The 18,551-nt window shown below is 40.3% G+C and overlaps 1 protein-coding gene and 1 non-coding gene across 9 annotated transcripts in view; one reads left to right on the top strand and one right to left on the bottom strand.

Annotated features, from left to right (window-relative positions):
- Foxn2 (forkhead box N2) overlaps positions 1-18,551 on the bottom strand; it is a 49,830-nt gene that overhangs the window by 14,343 nt on the left and 16,936 nt on the right. For 6 of the 8 annotated variants that reach the window (NM_001355742.1, NM_180974.5, NM_001355743.1 and 3 more), the window contains exons 2-3: positions 12,928-13,478; positions 241-335 (exon numbers count right to left, since the gene is read on the bottom strand). In NM_001355742.1, coding sequence (NP_001342671.1) covers positions 241-335; positions 12,928-13,464 — 632 coding nt within the window. In that variant the 5' untranslated portion in view covers positions 13,465-13,478. Of the gene's footprint in view, positions 1-240; positions 336-12,927; positions 13,479-16,003; positions 16,486-16,522; positions 18,080-18,551 lie in introns of those variants that run through there. The other 2 variants (XM_006523652.2, XM_030249497.1) reach the window with 2 other exon arrangements.
- Positions 16,735-16,834, top strand: LOC115488851. The gene has a single exon (XR_003952453.1). It is a non-coding gene; the product is annotated as a small nucleolar RNA U13 (small nucleolar RNA).

The raw sequence follows: 18,551 nt of genomic DNA, 5'->3' as shown, positions 1-18,551 counted from the left end.
TACTACTTATAATACAGTACACTGACTTATTTTCTGAGAATTGATACTCAACTACCCAGCATTTTGTTTTCTAGAAAAAAAAATGAACCAAGAAGAAAATATCTTAGGTCAATGTTATCAGTAAATACTTCCCTGTACAATTAGATAAACACACAAATAAAATAAGACAACTAAAATAAAACTTACAGCTTTGTTTTCTCCAGCTCACATAATAAATCTAAATCACATAGAGGCCCTTACCTTTGTGGAGAAGAAAAAGGCTGCTTCTTTAAGGCCTGCATAAGATTGGGCTTATATTCTGGATCAACGCACCACAAGGAGCCTTTTCCATTAACCTAGAAAAAAGTTGTACAAGAATTAGTGTCTTGGAGCTATCTATCACCCAACTGCTCTGCCAATGTATGCTCTAACCCAAGATGGGAGAGGTTGGAACTTATTTATACCCAGGCTTAACATTTATTTATTTATGGGGAGAGAGACAAGACATGAATCAGGGGTCAAAGGAAAGCATACGTGTATTAGTTCTCTCTTTTTACTGTGTGGATGGAAGAACTCAAAGTCAAGCTCCTCACTCTCGGCAGCAAGTGCTTCTAAGCCTGACCCTGTGTTTTCAGTTATTCTTTGGGAATTAATTAAATTGACTTATTCCTCCCCCTCACTGCTTCCTTGCATAAAGCTATGTATGATGTGAGGTCTGATGCATTTATCTCCACATTGCTTCCATTTTCTATGTTCTCAGTCACAGCAATATCGGGCAACCAGTGAGATCTTTTATCTTTGAATACTGTTTCATTTTTATAAAATGGCATAATGAAAACATATTATTCTACAAGTTTAAAGATCTGGGGCTGGAGAGATGGTTTCAGCAATTAATAGTACATTGTACCAGACTTGCAGAAACCTAAGAGTAGTTCCCAACACATATTATCAGGATTACAACTTCAGACAAGCACAGGGGCTGGAGCCCTCTGACCTCCAGTGGCACTCACACACAGGTGCACATACTCTCATAAGTGATATGGAATTTCCTCCAGTGGCACTCACACACAGGTATACATACTCTCATAAGTGATATGGAATTTTAAAAAAATCCTAAAAACAAGATACTCATTACTACTTACTGACTAGTCATGTGAAATTGGACAAATTGTTGATTCTGAAAGTCAGATCTCTCACATTTTACTCATAAAGATTCAAGGTCATTTCAGTGAATTGTGGTAAGATTCAGATAAAGTAATTTATAGCTAAGTGACATGGCTAAAAATACATGAGCATTAACTTGTTATACTGAAATTGGCATAGGGTGTTTATTGAAGGGGAATTCGATAATACAAAATAAAAATGGAACTAAATTTTCAAAAGGTTAGGTGATAAACAGTAAGGTATAAAACTAATTTGGGGAAGAAAGCGGCTTCTCTGGGGAAAAGTCCAGCTACTGAGAATGGAGCAGATTTAAACACCCTGGCGACTGAGACATGCAGAAAAAGGAAAGTGCGTGTCTTTAACACAGTAGCACAGGGAGAAATGGGCTGGGATTCGAACTCTGGCACTCAGTAGCAAGAACCACAGAAACAACAGGAAGTGTTAGGGTAAGTGTGGTGCAACCCAAGTACTTCAGAGGCAGAGGCAGGAGGACTGTCCTAAGTTCAAGGTCAGCTTGTTCTATACGGGGAGATCTGTCCCAACTAGCAGTATTTAATTTGTGTGTGTGTCTATCTGCCTGTCTGTCTGTCTGTGCCTGTGAGTGTGTGTGCCCTGTCTCAAAAACCTAACAGGAATAACAAAAAACTAAGCGGCAGATAAGTTTTCCCAAGAAACCTTAAGATTTGCAAATAAAGATTTAGATTAAGTGTTAAAAGATAACTTAGATAAAATAAATCATTTAGACAAGATGATAGATATAGTTTGACAACTGGGAAGTAAAACTAAATGTCAATACTTTTATCTTTTGTTCTAATTAGGTTTCATATGCATATGTAATTTTTCATACACTGACCAAACAATTCTATAACCACCCATATTCTACTTTGGTATTCCAGGAATACTTCCTACAAAGTGTTGGGTTCAAGTTTTGTTTTCAAATTCTACAGTGAGAAGACTGAAAATTGTTTCTGATCACAGTAGAAAAGCTATTTCCTTGAAGCAGCAAATTGTAAAAGCTGAGAACTTACAGTTTCAGGACATTTAAATGTCCTGAGCAGAATTTCGAATTAACAGCCAGGCCTCGGTTGCCATGGCAACACTGCCTTTCACTGGGCCTGTTCATGAGCCATTAGTAACAAGAAATAAAACTATGTATTTGCTCATATATATTTTAGTTTGAAAAATGATTTTTTAAAAACTCTTCTCCCTTAAAATTTGCTTAAGTGATAAAACCCAAATGATCTTTGTCCTAACATAAAATCTGTCTGTAAGAAATGAAGTGCCTGGACACTTACTGGAAAACAGAAAATATGCATTCTCCTCTTCACTATCATGAACTATAAAGCTCTGAGAATGGCTTCGAAGGTTCTGTAAAAAGGGCTACATTAAAGGGGTGAAATGCAAAGATCCATCTTAAAAGTTTTGAATAATAAATCCAGAGAAGATACAATTTACTATTTCTGAAATATTATTTCTTGCCTTCTACATTAAGAGTTGTCTGTACAGCCAGGCGTGGTGGTGCACACCTTTAATCCCAGCACTCGGGAGGCAGAGGTGGGCGGATTTCTGAATTCGAGGCCGGCCTGGTCTACAAAGTGAGTTCCAGGCCTTGAAAAACCAAGAGTTGTCTGTACTAAACTAGGCAAGATTTAATTCCGTGTGTATGGACTAAAATCCTAGTCATAATTTTCACTTACATTTAATAAAAAATTCAGAAAAACATAAAGCTTTACTCTCTAGGCCTGGGGGACAGGGAAAGACTTGACCCTTTAGATCTGATTTTTGTGAAGTGCTATGGATACTACAAAGGGGTCAGAAAACCAGACCTTGCCTTCTGTGGGGAGGACTACATCTCTAGATAACATCTCTAGACCCAGAAAAGGGCTGTCAAGGGCACTCAATTGAACCTCAATTTAATGGAAGAATAACTGACCTATCTTCCACAGATGCAAAGAAAAATACATCCTGAGACACTCAAAAAGGTTTCAACAAAACAAACCCCTGGGGTGTGGTGGTGGAAAACTGTAATTCTAGCACTTGAGAGGTGGTGGCACATTTCCCCACATGAACTTTCTCCTCTGCCCCTGAATGTAGCAACACTCCTAAATCCCAAATAGTGTTCTTCTATTCTCATCCACATGGAGCCTTTTCCTCTGAGGTGGAGACATCCCATCCGGCAAAGAAATTCCTCAAGACAGAACATAAACAACTCCATACAGCTCCAGGAAGTCCTTAAAACATACAGATTCACTATGCCCATCCCTCCCACATTAAAAATAAAGACTTCTGCCAGGCATGGTGGCACATGCCTTTAATCCCAGCACTTGGGAGGCAGAGGCAGGCAGATTTCTGAGTTCAAGGCCAGCCTGGTCTACAAAATGAGTTCCAGGACAGCCAGGGCTATACAGAGAAACCCTGTTTTGAAAACAAACAAACAAACAAACAAACAGAAAAGAAAGGAAAGAGAGAGAGAGAGAGAGAGAGAGAGAGAGAGAGAGAGAGAGAGAGAGAGAGAAAGAAAGAAAGAAAGAAAGAAAGAAAGAAAGAAAGAAAGAAAGAAAGAAAGACAAACAGACTTCTACAAGTCACTCACACTCCTCAGGCAAGACAAGTTGCAAAGCTTCTGAAAGAAGCTGAGAGCAGCTGAGCTGCCCTGAAGAAGTGTAGACCAACTGAGCCACCTGGAAAGGACTTGCTCCAATCCCTTGAGCTGCGTGCAGCCTATGCATTGTACTCCAAATTCTCGGCTTTTGTGAGCTGTCCCATGTTGGGGTAGTTTTGCTGATGGAGTTGTCTTGGAGTCATTTCTGCTCCTGTAAGTAACCCCTTACACATTCTTATTAAGCAACTCAAATGAAAAGCATTGGTTCACCAAGTTGGAGTTTGGTACCTGTACCTAAAGCTTCTCACCTAACCTTACTTGTGATAGCTTGCCAATTTTTGTGTTACAATTTCTGAACCCTCCTTCTCATGAACAGACTTTTCTTTCTCAAACTCTACCTAACTTGAGACAGTATCCTTCCCATGCATTCTCTAGCTCTTACTTCCCCATCCCTTCTCTGAACACTTCAATTGCCTGAGGTGTGCAGCACAGACCTGAAATCCTAGCATTTAAGGAGACAGAGGCAGGCAGATCAACATCAAAAGTTCGAGCCTGGGACTAGAGAGATGGCTCAAGGGTTAAGAGTACTAGCTGCTCTTACAGAGGAACTGGGTTCACTTCCTGGCACCTGCATGATGGCTTACCTTGCCTCCAATTCCAGGTAATTTGATGCCTTCTGGCCTTTTTCAGACTCCTGTATGTACACAGTGCATACACATGCATTTATTGACGACATACGCATTAAAGAAAATGGAGTAGGGTGGACATGGTGGTGCATGGCTTTAACCCCATCAGTTGGGAGGCAAAAGCAGGCAGATTTCTTTGAGTTCCAGACAGCCTGGTCTACATACTGAATTCTAGGTTAGCCAGGGCTACATACTGAAAGCCTCTCAAATTTAGATAGATAGATAGATAGATAGATAGATAGATAGATAGATAGATAGATAGATAGATGGATGGATGGATGGATGGATGGATGGATGGATGGATGGATGGATGGATGGATAGAAATTTTTAATGAGTTCAAGGCCACTGTAGTGGTTTGAATGAGAAAAGCCTCCACAGGCACCTATCTTTGAATACATGGTCCTTAGTGGTGGAACTGTTTGGGAAGGACTAGGAGGTGTAGCCTTGTTAGTGGAAGTGTGTCACTGTGGGTGGGTTTTAAGGTTTCAAAAGCCCACACCATTCACAGCACTTGTCTCTTCCCTCTCTCAGCCTCATGCTTGTGTCTCAGATGCAAGCTCTGAACAACATACTTGCCTGTTTCCTGTCACTCCTCACCTTGATGGTTATGGACTCGCCCTGAAAATGTAAGCTCCCAATAAACTCTTTCTCCTGCCAGTTGTCTTGTCATGGTATCTTTTTCTTTCTACAACTTATAGAAGAGTTTAGTCATAGAGTACAGTGAGAGGGTTAGAATCCATGATGGAAGAATGGAAGTACCAGGCAAAAGGGGACAGGAACAGCAGCAGAGATTTCACACATGTCTAGATCCACAAACAGGAAGCAAAGAGAGAACTCACTTGAAAGTGTAGGAGTCTTTTTTTTCTTTCCTTTTTTAAATTTTGTTTTATTGGATATTTTATTTATTTACAAATGTTATCCCCTTTCCTGGTTTCCCCTCCAGAAACCCCCTATCCCATCCTTCTCCCTCTCCCTGCTTCTATAAAGGTACTCACCCACCCACCCCCACCTCCCTGCCCTGGCATTCCCCTATACTGGGACATGGAACCTCCCCAGGATCCAGGACCCCTCCTCTCATTGATGTCTGATAAGGTCACCCTCTACTGCATATGCAGCTAAAGTCATGGATCCCTCCATGTGTACCCTTTGGTTCATGGTTTAGTTCTTGAGAGCTCTGGGTGGTGGGGGGGGGTCTTCTTGGTTGATATTGTTGTTCTTCCTATGGGTTGCAAACCCCTTCACTTCTTTCAGTCCTTTCTGTAAGTCCTCCACTGAGGACCCCTACTCAGTCCAATGGTTGGCTGTGAGCATCTGCCTCTGTATTTGTTAGGCTCTGGCAGATTCTCTCAGGAGACAGCTTTATCAGGCTCCTATCAGCAAGCACTTCTTGGCATCTGCAATAGTGCCTGGCTTTGGTGTCTCTATATGGGATGGATCCCCAGGTGGAGCAGTCTCTGGATGGCCTTTCCTTCAGTCTCTGCACCACACTTTGTCTCTATAATTCCTTCCTGTGAGTATTTTGTTCCCCTTTCTAAGAAGGACTGAAGCACCCACACTTTGGTCTTCTTGAGCTTCATGTGGTCTGTGAATTATATATTGAGTATTCTGAGCTTTTAGACTAATATCCACTTATCAATGAGTGCATACCATGTATTTTCTTTTTGTGACTGGGTTATCTTGCTCAGGATGATATTTTCAAATTCCATCCATTGGCCTAAGAATTTCATGAAGTCATTGTTTTGAATAGCTGAGTAGTACGCCACTGTGTAAATGTACCACACTTTCTGAATCCATTCTTCTGTTGAAGGACATCTGATTTGTTTCCAGCTTCTGGTTATTATAAATAAGGCTGTTAGGAACATAGTGGAGCACGTGTCCTTGCTATATGTTGGAGCATCTTTTGGATATATGCTCAGGAGTGGTATAGATGAATCCAATTTTCTGAGGAACCGCCAGACTGATTTCTGTTAAGCTGTACCAGCTTGCAATCCCACCAGCAGTGGAGGAGTGTTCTTCTTTCTCCACATCCTCGCCACTATCTGCTGTCACCTGAGTTTTTCATCTTAGCCATTCTGACTAATGTGAGGTGGAATATCGGGGTTGTTTTGATTTGCATTTCTCTGATGACTAAGGATAGTGAACATTTCTTTTGGTGCTTCTCAGCCATTTGGTAGTCCTCAGTTGAGAATTGTTTACCTCTGTACCCCATTTTTAATAGGGTTATTTGGTTCTCTGGAGTCTAACTTCTTTAGTTTTTTGTATATATTGGATATTAGCCCCTCTCAGATTTAGGGTTGGTAAAGATCTTTTCCCAATCTGTTGGTTGCCTTTTGTCTTATTGACAGTGTCCTTTGCCTAACAGAAGTTTTGCAATTTTATAAGATCCCATTTGTCAATTGTTGATTTTAGAACATAAGCCATTGGTGTTCTGTTCAGGTAATTTCCCCCTGTGCCTGTCCTCAAGGCTCTTCCCCACATTCTCTTCTATGAGTTTCAGTGTTTCTGGTTTTATGTGGAGCTCCTTGATCCACTTGGACTTGAGCTTTGAACAAGTAGATAAGAATGGGCCAATTTGCATCCTTCTACATGCTGACCTCCAGTTGAACCAGCACCATTTGTTGAAAATGCTGTCTTTTTTCCACTGGATGGTTTTAGCTCCTTTGTCAAAGATCAAGTGACCATAGGTATGTGGGTTCATTTCTGGGTCTTCAATTCTATTCCATTGATCTACCTGTCTGTCACTGTACCAGTACCATGCAGTTTTTAATCACAATTGCTCTGAAGTACAGCTTGAGGTCAGGCATGGTGATTTCTCCAGATGTTCTTTTATTGTTGAGAATAGTTTTGGCTATCCTAGGTTTTTTGTTATTCCAAATGAATTTGCAAATTGCTCTTCCCTATGAAGAATTGAGTTGGAGCCGGGCGTGGTGGCACACGCCTTTAGTCCCAGCACTTGGGAGGCAGAGGCAGGCGGATCTCTGAGTTCGAGGCCAGCCTGGTCTACAGAGTGAGTTCCAGGACAGCCAAGGCTACACAGAGAAACCCTGTCTCAGGGAAAAAAAAAAAAAAAAAAAAAAAAAAAAAAGAATTGAGCTGGAATTTTGATGGGGATTTCATTGAATCTGTAGACTGCTTTCAGCAAGATGGCCATTTTTACTATATTAATCCTGCCAATCCAAGAGCATCGGCGATCTTTGTAGGAGTCTTTCTGAAATCTGAAAACTCACCCCCATAACATACATTCTTCAGCAAGGGCATACTTCCTAATCCTCTTCAAACAACCACTGAGGACCAAATATCCAAATGTTGGGAGACTTACAGGAGACCTCATTCAAACCACACCAACCATGCCTAGTCCTATGGTGCCTCAAACCTCTCCCAAAGGGTGGGGAAGCCAGGATGGGGCTTTATCGTGTATACCCATGGAGTCCTTTCTCCCATCTCCGACTGTCCAGTGCTAGACTGTGAACTTCTCATTCCTGGCCTCTGAAAATAAAGTTTTCTTTTCTGACCTTCTCGGTGTTTCCTATAGGAGAAGCCCCTCTCTCCCTTCTTAGTCTTCCTCCCTGTCCTCGCAGGGATCCCTCCTGGTGGGGCCATCAAAGCCCCACCTACCAGCCTACACTGTAGCTTCTTGTAGCATGTAGTTCCTATGAACTTGCTTTAAGCTCTGAGTGGACTGCACTACCGGGCCCTGCCCAGAGAATACTGGATCCATGGACGAAAAACACAGACACACACACACAGCTCAATTTCAACCTGCCACCTTGGTTCAATTGCTGGGCACTTCTAATCTCCTGTAGCTAGCATGTCCTTCCCACTATTCTTAGCTCAGCACATCTTAATCTGCCCTTAGCTTAGTGACCCAGTTACCTTCTCCTTGTTCAACAACCCAAAACTGCCCTCAGCTAGTTTTTTTCTAATCTTTCACCTGGGGAAGTGGCCTATGGCGGGCGGCTCCCCAAGATCTCACATGGCTGGTCACCTTTTCTCCCTCCGAAGCATGGAGACATTTCCCTTCCTCGTCTTGTGTCTCTTAGCCTGCTTGGCAGGATGTGGAAGTCCCGTCTCTTTCCTTTGTTCAGCAATTGGCCATTGGCATCTTGTTTGATAGATGAAGAACCAACTGCTGCTTGTATTACGAATGCTAATTATGTTTCACTAAAAACCTGTTTGTATGAGAGTGTCTGCACTTAACTCCTGGGAGTCTGCCCCCCCCCATCACCCTCCCTTCTCCACCCCACCCCGCCCCCATTGGTTCAGATTGGTAATAAAGATGCCAACAGCCAATAGCTGGGGGTGGGGGGGGAGACACAGGCAGGATTTGAGGATTCTCAGGTTTGGGGCCAGAAGAGAGAAGGGATGAAGGAGAGATCCAACATGCCAGGAAAGTGTGGAGGGAGGAAAGATGTGATGCCTGAGAAGAGAGATATGGTTGCCATGTTAATGAGCTGGGAGAGTTTGGCCCAACTGAGCAGTCCTGAGTCCAGAGAAGCCAAGATAGAACATAAAATTGGTAAATAACTGAGGATTAACTGCATGGAGGTTAGACAGTGGTCCAGCTATTGAGCTACTTAAGGCATATCAAAATATAAAAGCTGTGCGTGTGTTTCATTCAGGAACATAAACCTTGGGGCGGGCAAACCCTCCATCGGGATTTATTAAGTAGAAAATACTACAACAGCACTCCTTCTAAACACAGAGTTTTAGCTGTCTGACTCTCTGGATCAGCATCCAGAGCTCCTAGGAGCTCCATGATAATCACGTGACTCCCAGAGCATCCAGCTGAGAATGTCTTCTTAAAATATATTGCATGGCTGGTTCTTGGTTCTACCATGATATTCAGGCATTTTTCTGAGCTGCACTTATCCCTGCCTTTGGGGTCCCTTTGTTCCTTCCTTCTGTCTTTCCTAGGCAGCTTCCCTCAGTGCTCTTGCCTTCCAGACACTGCCTTGAATATCTGTTTACAGCCTCTGTTATCTGCAAAGCACTGGCTGAAGTCTAGTGTGATGATAACATACGTGGGAGGCCAGGGCAGAAGGATCATGAGTCCTGCCTAAGCTAAATAGAAAAGCCCTATCATGAGAAGAGAAAACAGACAAACCAACAAAACTTTAATGCTAAAATAAAAGCTTTATAAAAGAAAAGTTGGCTTTTGGAATTCTGAGATGGCAATCACCATTTCCATATTGACTTTGTGGTTCTCATGGGCAATACCCAACGGCCTAGGAGGGCATCTAGAGAAGAAAGTGATCAGTGATCAGCTCTCCCACAGGAAATTTACTGGGCTGTCCACTCTGGGCTCCAGGACCCTTACCCTCCTCTTGGATCCCAGCCTGCTCCCTCTGCTTGAGGGAGTAACTTCTTCTTCTTTTTTTTTTTTTTTTTTTCTTTTTTTCCGAGGCAGGGCTTGTCTATGTAGCCCTGGCTGTCCTGGAACTCACTCTGTAGACCAAGCTGGTCTCGAACTCAGAAATCTACATGCCTCTGCCTCAAAAGTGCTGGCATTAAAGGAGTATGCCACTACAGCCCTGCGAGGGAGTAACTTCTTGCCGCCACTTTATGGGTGATTTGATGAACTTGGAGTTCCCTTTTCATTTTGTTTGTCCTTAAAATCATAGGCTAATTAAAGGAACACGCCCACCATATGAAAAGCCCCAGATATCGGCCATGGTATCACAACAATTTCAAAGTATATAAGACAGCCACCCTTAGCTACACATTGAGTTTGATCTCAGCTGGGTTACATGAAATCCTAACTCTACAAAGACAAGAAGAGAGGGAGAGAGGAGGGGAGGGAGGGAGGGAGGGAAGGAAGGAAGGAGGGAGGGACGGAGGGAGGAAACAAACATTAAATAAAAATCAAACAAGTAAAAATGAATATAAAAGAACTTTATATAGTAGTCTTTAAAAAAAACTTTAGAAACTCAGATGCCTAAGTATTTGGGAAATACTGAACATTGTTTTAAGGTTACAAAATAATTCCTCCCCCTGCCACACACTGTAGTCCATTCTCCCCTCTCTAGTTTCAGAGAACAAGAGCCTGAAAATTTTCGCCTCCTTCCTGAACATTCACCAGCAGTTGAAAGGTTGGTGGAATCATGAGCCCTATGACCAATCACTATGTAAAGCAAGGATAAGTAGGTAGATATCCATATGTGATTACTGCAATAAGATTTTTGACTTTTAGAAGCGTTTATACCCTCCCCAGTAGGCTATAAAAACTTGTACACAACTATAATATATACTGTAGAAACAACAAACAAAGGGCTACAGGAGCCACGAGGGAGGGAAAGAGAATGCTAAACTAAAAAGATAACAGTGAAAATAAGTTTTAAAAGGAAAATCAATTATAAGGTTAATGGTTGCTGGTTGGTGATGGCATACACCTTTAGTCCCATCACTTGGAGTCAGAGGCAGGCAGATCTCTGAGTGTGAGGTCAGCCTAGTCTACAAAGTGAGTGCCGGGACTACACAGAGAAACCCTGTCTCAAAACCATGTCCCCACCCCCCAATTAATGGTAAAAGAAAGAGAATCCAATCAAGTATGAACATGGTATTCTATATCAGGCCAGTGATTCTCAACAATTCTAAAGCTAAGAGACCCTTTAATATAGTTTCCCTAGCTGTGGTAACCCCTGAACATAAAATTATGTCATTGCTACTTCATAACTATAATTTTGCTACTGTTATTATATACCAGGATCAAACAGTTTTACCTATCTAGGTCTTATTTTCCTGGTCATGAAATAAGATAGTTCATCAGGATAATGTATAAATTCCTTTCAAATTCTATATCCAAGTAACTTGGCATCGTGAAGAACAAACATCAAGCTTAGAATCTGGGGTCTTAGAAGAAGAAAGAACAAAGTCCCAATTTATCTCTAGATTAAACAATGAGTTGTAAATTAGGTCTGGTCTTTAGGAGAACTTAATAGAGTCATTAGCACCCGGATGCTATGTAAAGCCAAAGGAATGGATACTGTTACCCAAGAAAACACAAAACTAAACAGGCAAAAGGGAAAGTAAGTTCCTAAACAACGATTTAAAAGTAACTGTAAAAAGAGCTGGGTGTGGCATACACCTTTAATCTCATCACTTGGAGGTAGAGGTCTGCAGACATCTGAGTTAAAGACCAGTCTGATCTAAGCTCCATTAGCAGCTAGGGCTGCACAGAAAAACTGTCTTAAAAAACAAAAACTAAACAAAAAAGTTAAAGTAAAGAAAAAGCATCCAGGGAAGTATGAACATGGTTTCATATACTATGCAAATCAAGTAATTTCTAAAGCTATCCTTACCTTTTAACACAATGTCAAAACAAGTCCACAGACTTAGACATGAGACAAGTATTACTATCAACACTTCAAACCCTACATCTTTATTAAAACCATATCCATGTGTGATACTATGTACAATTCTCTTTTTAGAGAATCCAGACAGTTTAGAACAACAATGCACTATCATTTACAAATGAAAGAAAGAAAAACCTTATCACACCCTTGTTCTGATCTCAACACTGAAGCCCTAGTAACTTATAACATTCAGCCTTCACATTCACTGTGCCTTTCCACTCTACCTGCCTACATTTCTCACTTGTACAGAATGAAATACTGCCTTTGTATACCTCCTACTTCTAATATAAATGAGCTACACTTTCATTATGTTATACTGGATAAACAGGATACATATATATATATATATATATATATATATATATATATATATATATACACACACACACACATACACACATACATACATACATATATATACTGACATAGTTGGAGAAATTGGGAGCAACAACTCATTGGGGCTAGAGAGACACATCAGTGGTTAAAAGAATGTACTACGGCTTCCAGAGAACCCAAGTTCAGATCTTAGCACCCATATTAGGCAGTTCACAAATGCCTTTAACTCTAGCTCCAAGAAATCCAACATCCATGTGACTTCTGAAGACAATATAATCAAGCACAAACCCAGAATCACACACACATCTAAAAATAAAATCTGCTGGGCAGTGGTGGCATACACCTTTAATCCTAGCACCTGGGAGGCAAAGGCAGATGGATCTCTGAGAGTTTGAGGCAAGTCTGGCTGATCTACAGAGAGTAGATTTCCAGGGCTACACAGAAGAGACGGAAAGGGAATGGGAAAGGAAAGGAAGAAAAGCAACTTGGTGGTCTGGGAATAGTGGTAGCATGCTTTCCTAACAAAGCATCTTCAAGGCCCTAAGTTCAATTTCAGATAAGGGGAAGGGTGGGTAACAAGGTAGAAAAGAAACGTCAAAGAATAATCTAGGTGCCAAAAGCAAACTGAATGTAATTTTAGTAAGTTTCTTTCAACACTAAGAAATCTTAAAACACCATATATTAAAGCACATGAAGACTATAATTAACTTCGAGCTAACCTGACATGCCTTTATTTCTCTTGGTCTTGAATTTTACAGGACTCTATTAATTCCCTCACCACACAGAACGATGTTTATGAACACTCACCTTGCCATGACTTCTTTCCACTTTCTGAAAACATTTATTCAGGGATAGATTATGCCGAACAGAATTCTTCCAGCCTGTAGGTGCAGTGGCAAAGTATGGGAAGCGATCCAGAATCCAGCTGTAAATTTCTTTGACAGGCAAACATTTATTTGGCGAGTGTTCAATAGCCATATAAATGAGAAGACTAAAGGAGTACGGGGGCTTTGAAGTTGCTGATTTTTTTTCTGGGTTCTGGTAGCACGATGGTCCAAAGGATGGCATCTCATCTCCCTCTATGTCATACAGCGGACTGACCATGGGAAGGCCTTCACTTCCAAGTCTGAGGTTTGTTAGAAGGTTACTGCTCTCATGAAGCCAGTTCAAGTTTGTTAGCTCGTCATCTGCTGACTCACTGCCCACAAGAGTGGCCTTTGGCCTGGCAGCATCCCCAGCTTCAGGCAAACTTCCCATTTTGTAAATCTGACTCAGTCCTGCAACCTTCTCAGCTCCCGGGGTCTCAGCTCTCTTATCTGGAGTCATTCCAATTACTGGACCCATTTACTCGTATATTTCTGCAATAAAAAACAAATTACCAATGAATGCAAATCTAAAACTCTAGAAGAGCAAATAAACATTCACATATATGCAAGTTAAGAAAACTTGCAACTGACTATGCCATACAGTAATTAAATAAACACACACACACACACACACACACATACATATTTGGAGTTTTGTTTGAGTTTTTTGAGGCAGGGTCTCTCTTTGACAACAGACTGTCCTCAAACTCAGAGAGCCTCCTGCCTCTGCCTCCCGAGTGCTAGGAATAAAGGTGGGCACCACCATGCCCAGCTCCCCATATAATACTTAAATATAAAATAGTTTTTTTTTTTTTTTTAAGATTTATTTATTTATTATATGTAAGTACACTGTAGCTGTCTTCAGACACACCAGAAGAGGGAGTCAGATCTCGTTACGGATGGTTGTGAGCCACCATGTGGTTGCTGGGATTTGAACTCTGGACCTTCGGAAGAGCAGTCGGGTGCTCTTACCCACTGAGCCATCTCACCAGTCCCCTATAAAATAGTTTTTACAGTTATAATGCATACAAAGTACTAGTTGCTTTATATTATTTGAAAGAATAAACAGTAAATAAAATGTAACTTTACAGCATTATACGTATGGCTGATAATAATAAACAATATAGTATAGCAAAGTTTCTAGTCCACAATAACCAGTAGTAGCCATTATTAAACACAGTGGGGCTAATGAGATGGCTTACTGGATACAGCATAACAACTTGAATTCAACTCTCAGACCCATTAGGTAGAAGAAGAGAGCAAATGCCTGTAAGCTGTCATCTGATCTCCACAGGTGCACAGTGACAAGTATTATGTAGCGGTTTCCACACATAAGTAAGTATAGTAAACACTGCATCATAACTTTATAATTTATCCTAAGTATCTACATTTTACTGTAATAGTTATACACATTGTTCAATCTTTAAAATACTCAAATTTGAAAGTGTTTAAACAATAATTCCAAATAAATCTTCAAGTCTTAAATATTTATCATTTACAAGAAAAGAAAAGAGCCATTCCTAGGACTGTAGCAATGGCTCAGTATAAGAGCACTTGTTGCTCTTGTGGAGGACCTGGGTTAAAGTCTCAGCATTTGAATGACAGCTCATCCATCCATAACTCCAATTCTAAAGGATCCGATGCTCTCTTCGAACTTCCATGGACACTGGGCACATGGTGGCCACATTACATGTAAGCAAAGCATTCGTACACATAAAATTTTTACAAAAGTAAACCAGTTCTCTTTTTATATGTCATACTAAAAAAAATTATCACATTAATTTTAATTGTCAGGATAATTATATAAAGTTGCACATGTATTCATTGTGAAATGATTAAAATAGACTAATTAGAAGAGGATGATCATGCATTCCTATAACCTCATCATTTAGAAGGCAGTGCAGGATGATCATTCTAGGTTCAAGGCCAGCTTGGTCTACAGACCCACACACCCACACATATACACACATGCACACACATACTTGCACACACCAAAGAAGCCCACATAAATGAAATAAGTCATTTCACATAGTTATTTCTCTATGTAGTAAGAAAATATTTAATATTTATTGTCTTGCCAATTTCGTATTCCCTACATTCATTATTGGCTAAGGTAAATTGGGAATAAATTTGCTGTTTTGTGTTTTTTTTTAATCCAATATTTAACTTAACTCTGAATTCCCAATCATCTCGGCCTCAACATATCCCATTATTATAGGATGTTTGAACTGCCATAACAAATAACTCTTCCCAGAGCACAGATGACCAGAGGGAAGGATATACTAGTGCTACTTAATTCATTTCAGTATACATAAAGATGTCTTACTTTTAAAGACAGCAAAAACCTATAATCAATTTGACTGACTCATGCTTATTTAAATAAAATGGGAGACATACCTATAGAGCTTCTTTTGCTTAGCCCACCATCAACAGGCCACTCATGAACTATGAAATCTGTCTATTTGCATCCTGGGAGCTATTATTGATTTCTCAAATAGTGATAACATCAGTCAATATTGTGAGGGCCAGTCACCTTGGAATCTGTGTCAGTTAGCCATCAATTAAAGTTGAGACAGTTATGAACCTTATTATTCTATAGATGAGGAGGAGGAGGACTCAGGCTAAACATCCACACCCAAGCAGGCAAACTCAGAACCAAAAGTCTAGTCCCAATATACCATGGTAATAGTATATAAACATCACCCGTGAGTATTTGTTTTTCCTGCTGACTCAGAGTCAAGGAACTTCCACACAACTGATAAAGTCAAAAGTGCATAGAGATATCTAAAAAAGCCGGGGCCGGGGTGGTGGAGCACACCTTTAATCCTAGTACTTGGGAGGCAAAGGGCAGGCGAATTTTCGAGGCCAGCCTGGTCTACAGAGTGAGTTCCAGGACAGCCAGGGCTACACAGAGACACCCTGCCTTGAAAAAGCCAAAAAGTCCTATAGTAAGAGCACTAAAATACTAAGTGAACTCTGTTTACTCAAGGGCAGAACGTATAGAAACGAGACAGGACCTGAGCCCTATGTAGACAAGTATGACCCTGAACTTCAGGTCCTGCAGCTTCAACCTTCTGAGTGCTGGAACTACAGGTCTGTGCTGTGGTGACATCTGGCTTGTGAGGTGCTGGGGAAGGAGCCTCCCAGATCTCCTTTCTCATTCTGAAAGCTATAACCATGAACAAGATTGATTCAACTTACAAATTCTGAAAGAAAGAGAAGTGCCTCAGCTTACACATTTCTACTTAATAGCTAAACATCAAGTCTAAGCTTTGATCAATCTGTAACCTTGTAAATTACAACCTTTGAGCCACAGGATCATGTGAAGTCATGGTAAAGACACCTTAGAAAGTGACCCCCCACCCCAGAAGCCTATCATGCTTTGTGACTGTTTACTCCTTCCTCCCCCAGCCTGTATCTCTTTCTTAATAGTTAATGAACTTGTTATCAAGCTAAGAGGGTACAAGCTGTGACTTCTCACGTCTGATAACAACCTCACTCGTTTCACTCTGGCACAGTCAATGATAAGGCTTTACCTGAGTGGATGTCTTCAAGCAGAAAAGGAACCTCCTGGCCTGCTCTTGGCAGTGCTGGGCTGTCTTTGCTACAGATAACACCATTGTATTAATGTATTGTAACAGGTACTCAAAAATCAAAATCTCTTCACTAAATATTATCAGAAACTAACTTATATGGGGCAAATATGGTTTTCTTCTAAAATACAAGTTTATAAAAATTCCTTTATTAGGTTCTTTTTGGGTTCATAACTATGATGACTGGTGTTCACACTATTATGATGTGTGTGTCCCTCAATCCTGTTACAATTCTGACATATTACCACACTGATATGAATTCTAAAAGACCATTATTTAGGAATGGAGTATAAATGGCAGTAAACGTGCTTCAGTGTTACAGGAAAACTCACGATGAGATAGAAGGCTGGCATTTCCTTAGCAAAATTGGCAGTATTTTCAAGGAGAAACAAGGAATTGTTTTACACCATCATTTTAGAGTACTAAAATCACTCTCTATCCAAACAATGTCTGCCACGGCAGACTTAAGTGTCAATAGCAAAAATACGTGAGAAAATGTCACTAACAATCAAGGAAATAAAAAAATACGTAAAAAAATACTATCACTAGCAATCAAGGAAATAAAAGAAACAAAACAATATCTGATGTTAATTATTATGTGGCACAGAACATGGTATATATAGCAAGTATAGTATTAGTAATTAAAAAAATATTGGTAATTAAAAAAAATCAACATTTCTGTCCAAAAACATATAAATTAGATCATGTACATCTATAACCCCTCTACAACCTGCCCTCTTCCACCTCCATCCTTACAAATATCCAAAGAATCATTTAAGTTGGAAAACTACTAACTTTCATGTCCTGCAATAGAAAAATTGCAATTACCTATTCAATCTACTATTTGGTAGCCACTAAAATTGACCTTATAAAACAATAAATGAAATAAACAAAAGAACTTGTAAAAACTAGAGGACAGTATATTTAAAAGTTGTTTATATCATTAAATTAGTAATGGCCTTTGTCTTTCCAAGTTTTCTTTAATGTATTTATTTTATAATTTAAACTTAAGCTCAAGGTTCTTGAGAAGAATGTTGTGATAGATTATTTTATTTGTAGTAGTTACATCACACACACACACACACACACACACACCACAGCAACTCACAGACTTAGCAGGAAACTCCAGGTCTACACAGAAATCACCTCTTAAATGACTAGAACAGCCGATTCTATCACAAAGCTTTTTCTATAACATGAATTAGTCCATCACTTAACAGAGATTATTTTTTGTTTTGAAATTACAAAAAGATTAAGTATGCCTCTCCCCCATCACCAAGGACAGACTTGGGCATGAGAGCCATGAACATGGACTTCTCAGAGTGCTGCAATAACTGTTTCCCCATCTTCCGCATAGTGCAACACTCACTTCTTCATTCTCTGTTTCATGTACTATATTTATAACTGGACTCTGCCAACGTATCACTTAATAGAATCCTTCCAATCACTGGGATTTAAGCAATTTATAATAATTTAAATCTCAAAATTTTAATATTTTATTAATGTAAAAAGATTCCTTATTGCCAGCTGTACCCTATACCAACATTCTTTTTTTTTTCATTAAAAAAATTTATCCTTTAATCTTTTTTTCTTTTTTTTTATTAGGTATTTTCCTCATTTACATTTCCAATGCTATCCCAAAAGTCCCCCATACCCTCCCTCCCACTGCCCTACCCACCCACTCCCACTTTTTGGCCCTGGCGTTAAGTTTGCAAGTCCAATGGGCCTCTCTTTCCAGTGATGGCCGACTAGGCCATCTTTTGATACATATGCAGCTAGAGTCAAGAGCTCCGGGGTACTGGTTAGTTCATAATGTTGTTCCACCTATAGGGTTGCAGATCCCTTTAGCTCCTTGGGTACTTTTTCTAGCTCCTCCATTGGGGGCCCTGTAATCCATCCAATAGCTGACTGTGAGCATCCACTTCTGTGTTTGCTAGGCCCCGGCTTAGTCTCACTAGAGACAGCTATATCA

This window comes from Mus musculus, chromosome 17, assembly GCF_000001635.26.
Source record: "Mus musculus strain C57BL/6J chromosome 17, GRCm38.p6 C57BL/6J".
In the NCBI taxonomy this organism is placed as follows: Eukaryota; Metazoa; Chordata; class Mammalia; order Rodentia; family Muridae; genus Mus; species Mus musculus.
Note: the sequence above shows the minus strand (reverse complement) of the source record. Positions and strands in the feature narration are given on the sequence as shown.